This window comes from Coenobita brevimanus, chromosome 96 (assembly GCF_032717465.1).
Source record: "Coenobita brevimanus isolate Jiangsu-jjx chromosome 96, ASM3271746v2, whole genome shotgun sequence".
In the NCBI taxonomy this organism is placed as follows: Eukaryota; Metazoa; Arthropoda; class Malacostraca; order Decapoda; family Coenobitidae; genus Coenobita; species Coenobita brevimanus.
In genome coordinates, this window is record NC_137049.1 from 19,570,326 (window position 1) to 19,586,909 (window position 16,584).

Consider the following 16,584-nt stretch of genomic DNA (forward strand, 5'->3'; position numbering starts at 1 on the left):
TTTCCACTGTTATGAAACTGGGACTGGTTAAGATTCAGAAGTGTGTGGACCTGTGCTGTGTGTAGAAAAGGAGCTGGGATGAATTCTATCCTGTGTACAACTTATAAGACAGGTCCACATACAATGCAGCAAAGTTAGAGGTAGACTGCAGGATGTAAGAAATTTTCAATGTGTAATATGTAGGCGTAGACAATAAAATGCCAAGTGTCAAATACAGAGACAGCCACCTGGAAGGCATAGAGGAATTTTCTTACCTTGGGGACATGTTGGGCTGTAAAGGTGTGGCAGAAGCTAGCTCCACTGCCAGACTAAAGACAATGAGAAAACACAGGACTATCCCCCACAAAGGTGTGCATCACTATTTTTAAAATGTTCTTGTGTCATGAGTGTGTGCCTTCCCCCTACAATATTATTAGCCTTTGTTTCTGGAATAACACAGACAATCCGGACCTTTTCGAGCCACAATGTTTTACCAAGAGGGTGAAGTATCCGAAGTGTGGTAAACTGTGCTGGTACAGGAAGGAGAAGCACTTGTGGCAATGTAATCAGACACACCTTCTCCCCAAGACAAAGCACATTTTTGGGAAGTTCCCATCCTCAGACATGGCGAGATAGCTGCATATGTCAAAACAGCACCTTCTCCCAAAGGTAAGCACCTTTCACAGTTAGGTCAGGTAAGTGCATGGAAGGTATAAGTAACTTTCAAGGTTATGTTCTGCAGCGGTCTAGATGACCAGTGCTGTGAAGGTACCTGGGAGAGTGCATTGCCCCTCCCAGTTAGGTACCCATTTTTCCTATTTTTTCTTTTTCATTTTTCAACTGATTTTTTTAATGCTCATTTTTTTCAGAAATTGCTTACATTATTGTGATGGAGGAATGCCAAATACAGCCAAGTCCCCTTATACGACAGTTCATTATAAGATGAATCATTAAAATGATAATTCAAAAGTGACACCTTTTATCAGAATAGAAAAAAAAAATGGCTGCAATTTCACTAGAATGGTCATTGCCATGGCTGCCTCCGAGAACCTCGTGCAGACATAGTAATAAACACAAGCTGACAGTCAGCTGTCTAAGCCAACATTGATGCCCAGTGTTTACGAGCACAGAACCCCCATCTCGGGTCTGCGCAGACAGTGGCCTTTGTGCCAACACTTTGCAAATCTCCTCTCACTCACCGACTCATTCATGTGTCCAATGCCTGTGATAGCTTCCCTTGTGTTCCCAGAGTTACCTAAACCTTCTCGCTTTCATAAGACCATTGTAATGCTGTTGCTGTCGTCCAGTAACAGTGCAAGTATGCAACAAACAGTGTGAAATAACTGAAACTTATAACTTGGAAATAATGTCGTAATTACAGTGCAATACAATGTGCCTTCCCTAACTGCTGAACAACTAACCAGAGCAAGTATGGCTATCCTGGAGGAGATGGAGCATCTTCTAGTTCTGTGGGTTAATGAACTGAGCTGAGCATAGCAGCCTTTTCACCAGACTTCATCTGCAGTAAGACTTAGGAATAAAAAAGATATGGAGGCCAAGGAGGACTTCAAGGTCAGCATGGGTTGGTTTGAGTGGTTTAAGGCCTGTGCTGGCTTTAAACACATGACTATGCATGGAGAGGCTGCTAGTGCCGACCTTGCAAAGATGAAGGCAATGATAGAGGAAGTAGGATAATCTCCAAAACAGGTATTAAATTTTGACAAAATGGATCTGTTTTGGATATCCTTGAACATATATCAGCAAGGAAGAACAACATGCACCAGAGTTCTAAGCAGCCAAGGACCACCTCACCCTCCTCCTTCATGCAAATGCAGAGAGAGATCTGAAGCTCAAGCATTTCCTGGTTTACCAGCGAGAGAACTCCCAAGCATTGGCAGGGATTGTGAAGGAGAACCTTGGGGTTATTTGGAACAGTAACCCCAAGGCCCGGCTGACCTCCGCACTCTGTTGCTCGTATATGGCAGGATACCTGTCCCACCACCTGTGTGACAATGTCAGCAAGACCAAGCTTGTCAATCATTTCCTCCTGCTGGTTGAAAGTGCCCCAAGTCACCCTGAGGAGATAGAGAACTGGGCGGATAATATCAAAGTGGTGTACCTGGCCCCGCCCAACACAACATTGCTGCTCCAGCCAATGTTACTGCAACCTTCATGGCCTAATGTCTCTGTCACAACATGGAGCAGATGGTGAGGATGAGTGAGTGGGGCAAGCCCTTTCGGACAACACAGGGGCAGGGGAATCTTGGCTAAAAGTTAGTGATGAGTGGAGGTAACTTTGACCTGATCATGGCAGTGTTAAGCTGGGATTCAATGTCCAGCACAGTACAGGTACACAAAATCTACTTACTTGATTCCCTGACGCCCCTGCGGAATACATCATAGAGGGTGCGGGTGTCCTCATATAGGAACTTCATAAACTTCCCCTCTCGGGCTTCCTTGGACAGCTTGGACACACGCACCAACTCAGAACCCTGAAAAACAAAGATATGCTGAAACAGGAGATGTACTTGTTGATTTAACTCATTCCTCCTCCAGCTACTCAGTGAATGAGACAACAGGAAACATACCACAAAAGTATAGGGTAATAAATCGAGGAAACATACCAGGCATATCCGTTGGTGATATAAATTACATTATACCTGCCACCTCAGATGCCTGAAAAAAAGGCTACGGTACATACCAGGCACTGTGTGTGTGTGTAATTCACCGGGTCGGTCAGGATCACTGTCTTGATGGTCGTGATCGTCAGCTTTTACCCTCCCGGAAGGGAGCTGAGAGTTCATATAGTCCGATCTAAGGGCAAGGCTGTGACCTTCACACATGCACACACCCGTCCCCTTGCTCAGGGGGGACAGTAACCACCCACTTCGTCAGTGAAACTTTTCACAACCTGAGCGAGGCGCGAACTCCCGTCCACCAGATGGCAAGCGAGAACGTTACCACTGCACCAGCGAGTGTGTGTGTGTGTATGTGTGTGTGTGTGTGTGTGTGGGTGGGTGGGTGGGTGGGTGGGTGTGTGTGTGTTTCCTAAATACACCTCCAAGGGGTATTAAAGTAATCCTCCTCATGGGTATGGTGACATAATTCTTATACTGTATTTGCTGACAGCAGATAATTTCACTTAGTGGGGAGCATCGTAGTGAAGAGGTAACGACAGTCATTTCTATTCTCCTGTGTGAGTGATATAGACCGTAATCTACATAAAATTGGCTCGTGGTTGCCAAAATATTCAGAAGACAAGGTGCAAACTGAAGTGCAATCTTTTTTTATTTTTTTTTTTTCACAAAAAAACTTGGAGCACGCAACGGAAGGCAGAATGTGCCTGGTTTCTCTCTGTCATTGTTTTGTTTTAGGTAGGATGCAGGCAGATCAAACTTAAAGAGAAATATAGGGGGTTTGCATACATCTTCGCCCATTCAGTTTTCAGATTATGACTAAGAACGACTAGGAATCTGGCTAACGTTAAGAAAACGGAACGTGAAGGCTACTTGGCGGGAAAAAGAGCACGCCACAGGCAAGTTACATGATGCATGTGTTCTGCGATTCTTCTTCTTGGTCGCCAGAACGTCCTTAGTGTTTTATTTAGGCTAATACCAGACAGTTTTGCTCATTTTAATAGATTCTTCGTGCAGAAATGGTTAGAATCTATAATTATTAATTCCTTTCAGTAAAAAAAAATATCATGTACATTTTATTGGTGCCACCCCCAGGAGGTCTTATTCAGCTTAGGCGAGACGGCTCGTTGTGACGTAGTTAAAATTATGATCCCTTAACCCCTTCAGTTACATTACGTCACTAAAATTCTGTTCATACTTTCGCCCGATGTTTTTATTCAGCTTATAAGACACCTCCTTCGTGGTGAAGAGGCTCAGAAAACAGGCTATGGAGGTTAATAGGAAAAGAGCGAGTCAGAGGAAACGTACGTGATGAAGTATGTTCTCTGATTTAGCTGCCTTGGCGTGTCGTGGAGGACTGCAACAATGTGGGTGGGGGAGGTCTGTGAGAGCTGGGAAATGTGCCACGGTGCCACAGGGGTCTCTGCTCACTTTTACAATGTCTGAGGGTCAGACGACACACTGCCACTCTGCTCTTACTAATAACCCGCTGAGAAATTCGAAGGCTTGAGTGATGAGGTAATTTATGTGTGTGCTGGTCCTTTTTTGTGGGGGGCACCTCTGAGGACAGATATGGGTGTCATGTACACATAAATTCCAGAACTGTCCAACGTAATACCGAGCCATATAAGTAAAAATACACACATACAAGGATACGATGCTTGGGAATCTGCTATGTTCAAGAATAAACGGCCTCTTTAATTCGTCTACTTAACCTTGAACCAAATCTTCGTTTTTCTGTGGCTTATTTTCCGTTGCTCAGGGGCAGAATAAGAATGCTGCGGCTCTATATCCTTTCCATTACAATTCGCCGTGACTAGCACAATTTTCTCGTGTTAATCAATTGTCAGAACCTGGTATTCAAAATGGAAAGATGGCAATTTTAGGCCGTGTTTAAGTACGAAGAATATAGTCCAAATCCCAGTGTATGTGTATCTTTGATGTGTAGCAGGGCTGGGTATGGGGTTTATCATCGTGAGGCGTCTGGTTCACTTTGCCGGCGACCGTCAACAAGGCTGACAGGGAGAAAGGAAAAGTAAGACACGAAAGGATGATAGAAAATCGTGGGAGAGGAAGGAATGAGAAGAGGTTGGGGTGAGAGGCGGAAGGAGAAGAGGTAGGGGTGAGAGGAGGAAGAAGAAGAGGTAGTGGTGGGAGGAGGAAGAAAAAGAGGTGAAGACAGAAAAGAGTGGAGGAGGAATAAGAAAAGGTGACGGAGATTAAAGGAGTGAGAAGAGATGGACGTGTGAGGAAGAGAGGAAGAGGAAGGGTTGTGGGGTGAAATGAGTTGAGGGAGAGGTTCTGATAAGGGGGAAACGTGTGAAGGAGAAAGGAAAAAGGGAAAGGAAGATGGGAATTGGGAAGAGAGAAGGGAGTATGGGAGACAGATGGAAAGGAGAGATGAGGGAGAAAGGAAGAGGTAAAAAGATGATCGAGAGGGGAGAAGAGCAGAGGTAGAGAAAAAAAAAGTTAAGGGAAAATAGAGATGAGGGAAAGAGCACTGGATAATGGAAGGAGGAAATAAAGTGCAAAAAGATGATGGAAGGAGGAAGGAAAAGGCGACATGGTGCTCTGGCCGATTTGGCACCACTTCGTTTGTTGGCCCCTCTGATGTGTTTTAACCTCACTGACAGGCACTGGGGACCCTCATATGCCAAGACCTATCCATATGAGTAAAAAATAAAAATAAAAATACGATAAAATACCAATCTCTACTGTCAGTATTTTCTTTTCACCGTTTGTCGCTAGTATTTGTTTTAACCTTTTTCTCCATACCAGTGTCCACTACACCATCTTCTGTTTCAGCGTATGTGTCTTGCATCTATCCTACCCTCCTCCACTATACACTATCATCACCTTCTCTTTCATCGTCTGCCTGGAATCTGTCCTTCCCCTCTCCACCATATCAGTCTCGACTACCACCATCGTCTATTTCATCGTCTATGCTTTGTATCTGTCCTACCTTTTTCATATCCCCCCCCCCATAACTTTACTATTTACAGAGAGAGAGAAAGGAGCAAAGGGAAGAAGCTAAGGAGAGCTTGGAAGAAAGAGGGGATGAAAAAGAAATGTAGAGGGAAGGAAGGAGAGTGAAAATAAGATTGCTAGCAAGAGCAAAACTGTCTGGTGGTAAAATATACATAAATAAAATGTAAACGTCGCCAGCACACGCCTATTACCTCTTCAGTATGCTGTTGCTATCGTTAGACAGTCCTGTCAGGCTTGTGGGAGAGCATTTTTTTTTTTTTTTTTCGGTAGTGACGAGGTTAGCAACAGCTTGGATTATCGCGTCCACAACCTAATTTCTATATCCAAGCTAAATTTCATCGACTAGAGGGGGAAGAATAACACAAGAGACGTCACAGCACAGGAGGTGTTAGGACTACGGTAGTGGCAGTGAGGGAGGCCACCTGCCGTCCATGTGTCACCAAAAAGGGGCCTGCTCGAGGGCTGCTAGACACATTGTTAGCGTTCTTGGCTTAGATGTCTACTAAATTTTACGGGAAGCTTCCAAAACATTCACTTGAAAAGACCCCAGTCGTCTAACAGAGGGTTTGTGACCTTAGTGACCCTGGTTCGATCAAGTGTGTATTTATGGCTAAGAAGAGGATAAGGCTCGCATTCTAGTTGGCATCGTAGCACCTCTTCCTAAGCGAATTATTCTGCATATTACACCTTAACACTGTCCCGGGTTCGATCAGGTCTGTAGTAATGGTGAGGGAAAGGATAGGGGTCGTTCATGGCACACCTGTAACTTTTAATGTAATCAGCCTGCATCCCACATTACACCGTGTAGTCAGTAATAATGCACAAAAAAATGAGGTGACTGGACTGAGTAAAATCGTCTGGTGGTGGCAAGAATGCGATACAGCAAAACGTGGATGAACTGAAGGTTAATGAAGTCATCCTGGGGCAGCAAGACTAAAGGCATGACTCCACAGTCTCCCGCCCCAATACCCGCCGACATGCCATAACAATACCCCCCCCCTTCCCCGGCTAATGCCAGCCCACCAGTCGTGAATGGGATAGCCTTAGCAGTCTCGGTAAAAAACAGTGTGATATTAGTGCCCAAGTGATGACACGTCAGAGTGTGAAGATATCCGTTAGTTCGTAGGAGGACTGCTGAGCCTCAGGGAACAGACTGACTAGTGTGTATCAAGAGCTGCATATATGAGAATAAAATGGATTAAAACATACACAGGCAGATATAATGCAAGACACCAGACATTCCCAAGCAAACTCTGAGTCGCAGATAAAGAAGTATACCGTACACTGAAAGAGACATAATGGCACACCGACCGAAAGTCAAAGATACAGACAAAGAATGATGATGATAGTTTGAACATCTTTATATATATATATATATATATATATATATATATATATATATATATATATATATATATATATATATATATATATACACCAGGGGCGGACAGTGACAGGCAGACGTAGCGATAGACAGATACAGATGAAGCCTGTGGACAGAGAGTAAAGAGGCGTGGCTTGGGGGGTGACGTGAGGGTGTGGTGGATGCCTGCCATGGATCACACACCATCACCTTGTGTTGTCTCTCGCTGCCCCTCACCCTCACCCTACCCACACCTGCCAACACTCCCCCTCCCCTCCGACATCCACCCACACACACAATGATCACATACGCACACACGAACCGCAAATACATACACATTCGTACACGCAGGCCTACATAAAACTACCGGTAGAATGATTCATGTAAACACACACACACACACACACACACACACACACACACACACACACACACACACCTGTTGTCTTAGATCCACACTTACTGCTAACCTCAATTTCCCTTCCGCTACACACACCACCTATTCCTCTCGTCAATTATCATACCAGGTGTCAATTCACGCCTTCAATACTATCATGGCTTTTGTATTTACTCTTCCCACTGGTAGCCTAGCCTCGGGACCCTACACCTCCAATGGGGTGAGTAAAGAGAGAGAGAGAGAGAGAGAGAGAGAGAGAGTGGGGAGCGAAGAGTGAGGGGTGAGGAGTGAAGGAGTGAGGGGTGTAGGGGTGAAGGGTGAGGGGTGAGGAGTGAAGGAGTGAGGGGTGAAGGGGTGAGGGGTGAAGGGTGAGGGGTGAAGGGACGAGAGATGAGGGAAAGGGTAGAAGGAGTGAGGGGTGAGGGGTGAGGGGCGAAGGAGTGAGGGGAGAAGGGGGAAGGGGGAGGGTGAATTGACTCTGGCACCCTTACTCCCGGATACTCTGGCACCAACCGCACAAGTTCACCTGGCGTTTTTATTCCTCGCTCCATGCTGAGGTGTGTGTGTGTGTGTGTGTGTGTGTGTGTGTGTGTGTGTGTGTGTGTGTGTGTGTGTGTGTGTGTGTGTGTGTGTGTGTGTGTGTGTGTGTGTGTGTGTGTGTGTGTGTGTGTGTGTGTGAAAAATGCCAGTTTTTATGAATCCCTTGTTTATGTGTAAAGGTTCGTTAAACTCAAACACCTCTTCCTTTCCTACACCACCTTAAAAATGTCAGATAATAAAGGCAACACGTTTTACTTCTTTACCCTAATTACTTCTGTTTCATGAACGTTTAGTGTGCCATTTTTTTGGTAACGCTGCTGATACCTCTTTCACCTTTGTGCTTCCCTTCTCCAAATTCTGAATCCTACCCACTCCAGGGTTATCAGATGGAAATAGGACGACGATGGTAATGATGATGATGATGATGACGATGATGATGATGACGATAATGATGATGATGATGATGATGACGATGATAATGATGATGGCCTTTATGCTGACGATAATGATAAGTGACGACAACAAACATAATGATGATTATAACAACTCATTTATCAAGGACTGCATGAAAATCTGGGCCAGGAAAAAGATGAAGGAATTTCCAGGTCACCAAAATAATTCTTTTTCCCTCTTCCACTTCCCACCTTTTCTGAATACGCCCCAAATACCGGTATTAGATTAACTTCACCTGTATTCATCTCACTGTGGTAAGAGTTCCCAGTCTCCACCAGTTAAGCTATGCCATGTAAATAAAGACAAGGCAAGTATAAGGAAAAACAGCTGAAACTCTGTGCAAGTGGTCGAGAGGCAGGTGTGGCTTGGGATAAATGAAATGCAAAACAGGTGTTTGATGAGGGATAGATGAAATGCTAAACAGGTGTGGGGCAGGACAAGTGTGGGGTAGGACAGGTGTGAGGCAGGAAAGGTGTAAAGCAGGAAAGGTGTGAGGCAGGAGAGTGTGAGGCAGGACCGGTGCGAGGCAGGACATGTGTAAGGCAGGACAAGTGTAAAGCAGGACAGGTATAAAGAGGTAGAAGGGGTGAGTGGGTCGACTGCTATCCTGTCTCTCATGAACGCAAATGGTCAACTCTGGAATACTCTTAACTTTATTTTTTCTCTGCCTGATGTCCGCTTGTCTTAGTGCCTGACAGAACACACACACACACACACACACACACACACACACACACACACACACACACACACACACACACACACATAAATGGAAGGGAGTGAGTGAGTAAGGGATGGTGTGGTGAGGTAAGTCATGTGGCCAACTTGGAAAGGAAATGCGCTGTCAAAACACTGGGAGATGACTGACTGACACACACACACACACACACACACACACACACACACACACACAGCAGCCGCCAGCAATATTTTGAGACAATGAGCGATCTGATTTGACGTTGATTGTGAGTGCGTGGGCTGGCATATTAATCATAGCGGGGAAGAGTGTGCAAAGCCAGCAAGGAGAGACTGCATGTGCTTTAGATGGTAAATATTTTGGTGTTTCAAGGGTATGCGAGGTGAAGGAACCAGAGTCTCGTCAGATATGGGGCAGTTCCTTTTGGGCACCTGTTTCTAAACTATAAATTTTACGTTTTACAAGTGATATCCTTTTGTATGATGCCTGTATTGTCTTATGGGGAAATAAAATGTTCCTTGTTATCTGCTGGTATGCATCAGATAAAGATATATACATGTGAGAGAGAGAGAGAGAGAGAGAGAGAGAGAGAGAGAGAGCAATGAAGGGCGTGGAGGAAGGCACCAAATTAGATCAAGCGACTCTTAGTTGTCATGAGATCCGCAGTAATTAGGGATAAAAAGGGAGATGAGGAATGAAGTCAGCTGTGTGTGTGTGTGTGTGTGTGTGTGTGAAGGCAGGTGTGGCTGGAGGCAGGTGTGAGTGATGTGGCAGGAGGTGTGGGTGATGTGGGATGTATGGGTGAAGGCAGGTGTAGGGAGGTGGAAGTAAGAGGATAGATGCAAATGGGTGTATATGTGGGATTGAGACAGTTGTGTGGGCAATGTGGGAAGTGTGGTGTGGTTACAGTAGGTGTGGGTGAAGGGCAAGTGTGGGACAGGGACGAGAAGTGTGTCTGATGTGGCAGGTATGGTGGTTGTGCTAGATGTGGTGTGGTGTGGTGTGGTGTGGTGTGGTGTGGTGTGGTGTGGTGTGGTTTAGTGTGGTGTGGTGTGGTTGTGGCAGGTGTGGTGTGGTGTGGTGTGGTTGAGGCAGGTGTGGTATGGTTGTGGCCAGTGTAAACTCGTAACATCCTATTCCTCTTTCGATCTTTTGTTCCTTGGTTTTACTTTTTACTGATTTCCTGAGCTGTACACACACACACACACACACACACACACACACACACACACACACACACACATTCGCACTCGCGCATACACACATCTCATACTCACACATACATAATTTTCACACATACAAATTCCCCAACACTCCACACCTCATACATGGACCTTTTTATTTTCACACAAACACACTTTTTACACTTCCATACTCTTGTCGCAGTTTGGAAGTTCACACACACACACACACACTGATGTCTTGTATACTCTATTACTGCTACCGCCAGATGATTTTTACTTAGCCTTCAACAAACCTCTTATTATGATCGCAATGTCAACGCCTGTCGTTCAAAAAAAATCTTACCTTAAGTGATAAAAACTGCCTGGTTAAAGAAAATATAATAATAAGCACCATCATCATATACATTAAAAAAACAAAAAAAAAATCCACGAACGCATAAAAAGATCCATTAAAAAATTCCACGAACGCAGAAAAAACGCTTATGTCACTCCCACGGCAAGTATAAAAATATCTAAGTAAATATAAGAAGCCCAAGGACTCACATGACCGCTCAAAGCCTCTCCCGCATAAATATCCGGATCATGTGAGTGTCTGTGTGTGTGGTGGAGTGTGGGAGCAACTTTTCCCCACACCAGCCATGAACACAACCCACCCTGCTCGTCAACACCCACCACACCACCAAAATACACCACGTAATACCACCTGTACCAGTCTTCATCTCTATTAATACTAAGACTTGGAAGGCCATTTAGACCCATCTTAATCTGTATTAACACCAAACAGCTTTAACTTTTAGACCTAAGGAGGTTTCTCAGTGGCAAGTGAATTCGTCTGGCGTTGACAAGAGTTAAAAAAAAAAAAAAAAAAAAAAAAAAAAATGTCAGACGAGCTATGAGGTTAAACTTAGCCTTATTATACCATCTTGTACCAGATTTAAGCTCCATCAGCCTACTATCAGAACACACTCATCTCAAGGCTCAGTATACCAGCTTAATCCCTGTTAGTACCTGAACACTTTTCTGCCAAGGACTGTGATATCATTTGCGCCAACTCAACCCCTGTTGCACCTAGAATTAAAACAGAAGGGTGGTTAAGTAACGCGTTTGGCATCTAGTAAAGCAAGAACCCTGGTTAGTAATGTTAGGTCAGTCTGTACCAGAGCACCTTAATACCAATGCTGATAATACCTCATTCACTATACTCGTTTTACTCTAACTTGGCCTAAAATTCCCATCTCTCTTTCTTGAATGCAAAGTTACCACAATAGACTAAAACTAGAGTGATACTAGTCACAAAGAAGCAGTATGGAAGTATGTTGAGAGGTAGCACTGTCTCTTTTTTGGCACAGAGCTACGTGAAAGAAGCTGCAAAAGGAAGAAAATCTGTGCCACGGTAAGGTAAAAAGTGTATAGTTTTAGCCTCTGTTACTACCACAACACTTTTACACCTACACTTCCAATAACATACTGCCCCTGATTTACTTCTGTTACCCTTTCAGTGCAATGACGCGTTGTTTATGTTATCTTGGCTAGCATCGGGCGATTTCCCTCAACTTCAAAAACCCACGGACTGAAGGCTTTATAAACAACCCCCATTAACTCCTTCAGCAAAATAACCCCTGCTTTATTTTACTCTTGCTACCGCTACATGATTTTAACACAGGAGAAGCCTTTCATTACGAAGTGATTAACAATTTTCAAAGCTAATTTTTCGAGGTGTCGACATTTTGAACCTGAACATCCCTTCCCCCCTCCCCCCGACTTATTCCACCCCGTACATACCCCCACCCTCAATGAATGACACAAAAAGGACAAGAACTTCCCCACTCGTCCCCCTCAGCCTTGCAGTCGTCCCCAGCTGTCAAGATCTCGTCCTTGGATGGCCCGGTCCGCCTTGCATGCCGGCCAAGTGGAAATGTGGCCTGACCCAGCGATACACGTCAGTCAGTTCCCAGTTTTACTACACAAATTTCTTCCCTTTAGCTTCTGTCTCCTTGCCAAATCATGTCTCACATTATTGACTTTAATATCATGGCGTTCTTTACTACACTTTAATATCATGGAGTTCTTTACTACACTTTAATATGACGTTCTTTACTATTGTTATCACCAGACGACTTTGGGCTGAATCGAGAGACTCCTGGTAGTGTTGGGGATTATTACGAAAAACTAATGCCTTCCCCAGTTTTGCATTATTAGGGGAGAGGCTATTGCTGGTGATGAAGATGATGATGATGATGATGATGATGATGATGATGATGAGGAGGAGGAGGAGGAGGAGGAGGAAGGAGATAACGATGATGATGATGATGATGATGATGATGATGATGATGATGATGATGATGATGATGATGATGACAATGACGATGACGAGGATGACAATGATAATAAAGTAATGCTGATGACTGGCATTCTCCCCATACAGCTGTTTATATTACCGCAGTTCTATCAACACAGGTTAATAGCCTTCCACTGCTCCATTTATTTTCCCGAGGCTGGGTATATAAACGAAACCAGACTTATATACTCCTATTAATCTATTTAACTCCAGGCGCCTCTACACCACGCCTAAATGCAACACCGTCTGCAATCCCGAGCAACAGGGGGAGCATTGCATTCCTCGACGTCTCGTAAAAACATCGCAATTTTTCCTCCTGTGCACTTACTCACATCCTGAAATACACAGATTCTGTCTAATATAAATTACATATATTCCTTGGATATGTCTCATAAAAAAAATACATATATGGTCTCTCTACCTGCTTCAGTGGGAGAAAGCAACCTCTCATATATATACATACCTGCGGACATAAATAATAATCCACTGCCTTACGATAAATAACAGGCAGTGAGCAGTAACTTATTGAATCCAGTAATGAGATCTTCGGAGCCTAAAACACTTCAGAAGACTATATACTATTTTTCATATTTATTCAACTAAAATATGAATCAAACTGTGCTTAATTGTATATTTCAGCACACTGTTATATACCAAACATAAGTATGAATAATTAAAACACAAATGTATATCAAACACTTCAGTATAAAATATAATATAAAAACACATGAAGACACCAAACAAATACACTTACTTTATAAGCCGAGCAAACACGAACATACTAAACACAAGCAGACACCAGACAAACACGAGAATATGCCAAACAAACACACACACCTAGCAAGCATATTATAACCTCCCTCTCTAAAAAAAAAATAAAAAATAAATAAAGAAAGAAATAAACAGAAAAAGGATATCCAGGCAGAGTGAGTATATATACCAAACGCTTCCTCATCCTCGTCTCTCACTCCCCCACCCTCACCCCACCCATCCCACCTGTCCCTCACCCCCACCATCATCACCCCTTCCATTTCCTCGTTATCAGCCTCTATCACCTCTATTACCCTCACCCCATTCTCACCCCTAACCTCACTCCTTCACCACCACCACCGCCACCATCCTCCCAAACCCCTACCCTCACCACCCTCACCTTTTCACATCCTATCCACACCCCTCCCCTACCTTCCACACTTACTCCTCACCCCAGTACCTAGGTCTACACCCTCACCCCTATTCCTTCCAGCTTCAATTCTCATATCTCCATCCCATCACCTATACGAATGCTACCGAGTTTGTATGTATGTATGTATGTATGTGCTCCCATCACCTTCACCCCACTTCCTATCCACTCCCCCTCATACCCCTCCCTCACCCCCATCCCCCACCCCCCACTCCCTACCCCCACCCTTACTCACATCACCTTCATTCCACCTTCTATCTACCCCTCCTCACCCCTTCTTTACCCCGACCCCCACCCATAACCCCCATCCAGAGCCATCTAGATCCATCCCTCCTCCTTAACCCCCCTCACCCCAACCCCCCACCCCTCACCCCCTGCCCAGATCCACACCAACTCTGTATAAACAAACGAGACGACTTTGGTACACATGCAAACAATCATACATACACATACACCTGACCAGAAATACAAACACGGCACTCGATTACATACACATACACACTCACTCACGTCATGCCAGTTTGTACACACACCACCCGAATACACATCCATACCGCTCGATAACACACACACACACACACACACACACACACACACACACACACACACACATACTACGAGAGAGAGAGAGAGAGACAGACAGACAGACAGACAGACAGACAGATGCCATGACCACCCAGAAGCCCCTTTTTTCCTTTTGCTTCCAACTCAAGACACAGTAACCCTCCACCTACGCTCTGTCAGTCAGCCCAAAAGGGAGATCAGACAGAGAGAGAGAGATGGGGGTAGGTAAGGGGGGGAGAAAAGGAGAAGGTGGGGGGGGGGAGGAAGAAGGTGTAGAGAGGAGGGAAGATGGAGGAGGAAGAGAGGGGAGAAGGTAGGGAGAAAAAGGAGAGGCAAGGAGGGTAGGGCGAGATAAGCAAATTGAAGGAGCCGCCTACACACTGTTTATTGAGACAGCAACAGCCTTAGCCCAACAAACACCCTCATCCCTGATTCTCATCCCTGACACAGACTCATCCCTGAAACTCACTCATCCCTGAAACTCACTCATCCCTGACACTCACTCATCCTCCACTGTGATGGACCCAGAGACTACGATGACGTCTGGTTTACCCCTGCCTCCTCCTGACGATCGTATACAGCTTAGCAAGACGTCTAACAAGAAAGGGGTTAGGAATATCAAGAATGAAGACCTACTAACCACTTCAGCACAAAGGCGTCCTTCCCGTAACATCCTCGCTAGCAATATTTTAATCTGCTTACGGAAGTTCACTCTAAAAAATGGAAATAAATATAACTGTAGATAATTGAGTTTAATCTGGCACATATTTTCGTCCCTTTGCACCTTATTTCCCAGAGTTAATTGCTAAAATAAGACGATATTATGATTCCGAATCCTTTCCACAACTGTTCTTCGTGACTAGCAGAATGTGTGTGTGTGTGTGTGTGTGTGTGTGTGTGTGTGTGTGTGTGTGTGTGTGTGTGTGTGTGTGTAACTTCCTAACCCAAACGATGAAGCCTTGCACTACTAACTCATATTAAGAAAGCCTATTTTTTTTCCTCTAGATAAAAATAAATCATACGTGACGGCGAGGGATCAATGAACACCTCGCTAAATTATTATGTTAGTGGAGAGCAGTCTTTTTCTCCCCCGTCTGGATCAATATGTGGGGTATATTTAGAAGGCAGTGCTTTCAGTCGGGCGTGGCTCTCTCTCTCTCTCTCTCTCTCTCTCTCTCTCTCTCTCTCTCTCTCTCTCTCTCTAAAGCTGAAGGCGCCTGCAGAGAAATACATAAAGAACTATTTACACTTAAGGGGAGACCATTGTAAACTGTCTTTCTTACAAAGTTGAGTCTTTTATTACAGGTTACGAGAGTTTGAGTTGGTGTCAGTGTGAAAGGGAGTTCATCATCATCATCATCACAACACCACCATCATCATCAGAGAAGACGCGAATGGAGGAGAGGAGGAGAGGGAAAGGGAGTCAAGAAAGGGGAGGGGACAGGAAGAATCACGTAGGTAATGGATGGGATGGAGAGTACGAGTGGAAGGGAAGGGGGGGAGAGAGAGCAGAAAGGGGAGAGGAGGAGGAAGTGAGGAAGGAGAGGAATACGGAAGACAGGGGAGAGGGCCTTGTCAGGTATGAATAATGCTAGACACATATAGGCCACATCAACCCTTCCTTCACCATCACACTGTGGCACAGGAAGCATGAGAGAGAGGTGTGTAAGTGGGGGAGGGGGGGAAGAGAAAGGGGAAGGGGTAAGAGAGTAAAGAAAGGAAGAGGGAAGAGAAGAGAGACAGGAAGAGGGAAGAGAAGTGAGAGAGGAAGGGGGAAGAGAAGTGACAGCGGAAGGGGGAAGGTAAGAGGGAGAGCGAAAGGGGGAAGAAAAGAGACAGAGAAGGAGGGAGGAAAAAGGTGGAAGGGTTGGAGTGGTGAATGGAGGGGAATGAGGGTTAGGGAAAGATGGGACAAGTGGTGTGAAAAAGGTATTAATGACAGAAACATGTGAAAGAGTGGTGTAAAAGAAAACACGGAAAATGTGGTATGAGTGTAAAGAGTGGCATGAGTAAGAGTGGCGTGAGTAAGAGTGGCATGAGTAAGAGTGGCGTGAGTAAGAGTGGCATGAGTAAGAGTGGCGTGAGTGAGCGTGTGGTATGAGAATGTAACAGCGTCAAGAATTATGGCTCTACTTCTCCACTGAGTGCTTCTGATAGCGACACACTTTTATTTACAACACCATTTTTTTATCATCCGTCATGGGTACTTCCTCCCCCTCCGTATGTGTTATCTAGGGCTTCGTGGGCAGGTAGGTGAAGGGAAGT

At 44.8% G+C, this 16,584-nt stretch overlaps 1 protein-coding gene across 6 annotated transcripts in view; it reads right to left on the reverse strand.

Moving 5' to 3' along the window:
* The window catches only part of LOC145413430 (long-chain-fatty-acid--CoA ligase 6), a 98,096-nt gene that overhangs the window by 23,333 nt on the left and 58,179 nt on the right, over window positions 1-16,584 (reverse strand). For all 6 annotated transcript variants that reach the window (XM_080283116.1, XM_080283115.1, XM_080283120.1 and 3 more), the window contains exon 3: window positions 2,348-2,471. In XM_080283116.1, coding sequence (XP_080139242.1) covers window positions 2,348-2,471 — 124 coding nt within the window. The remainder of the gene's footprint in view (window positions 1-2,347; window positions 2,472-16,584) is intronic.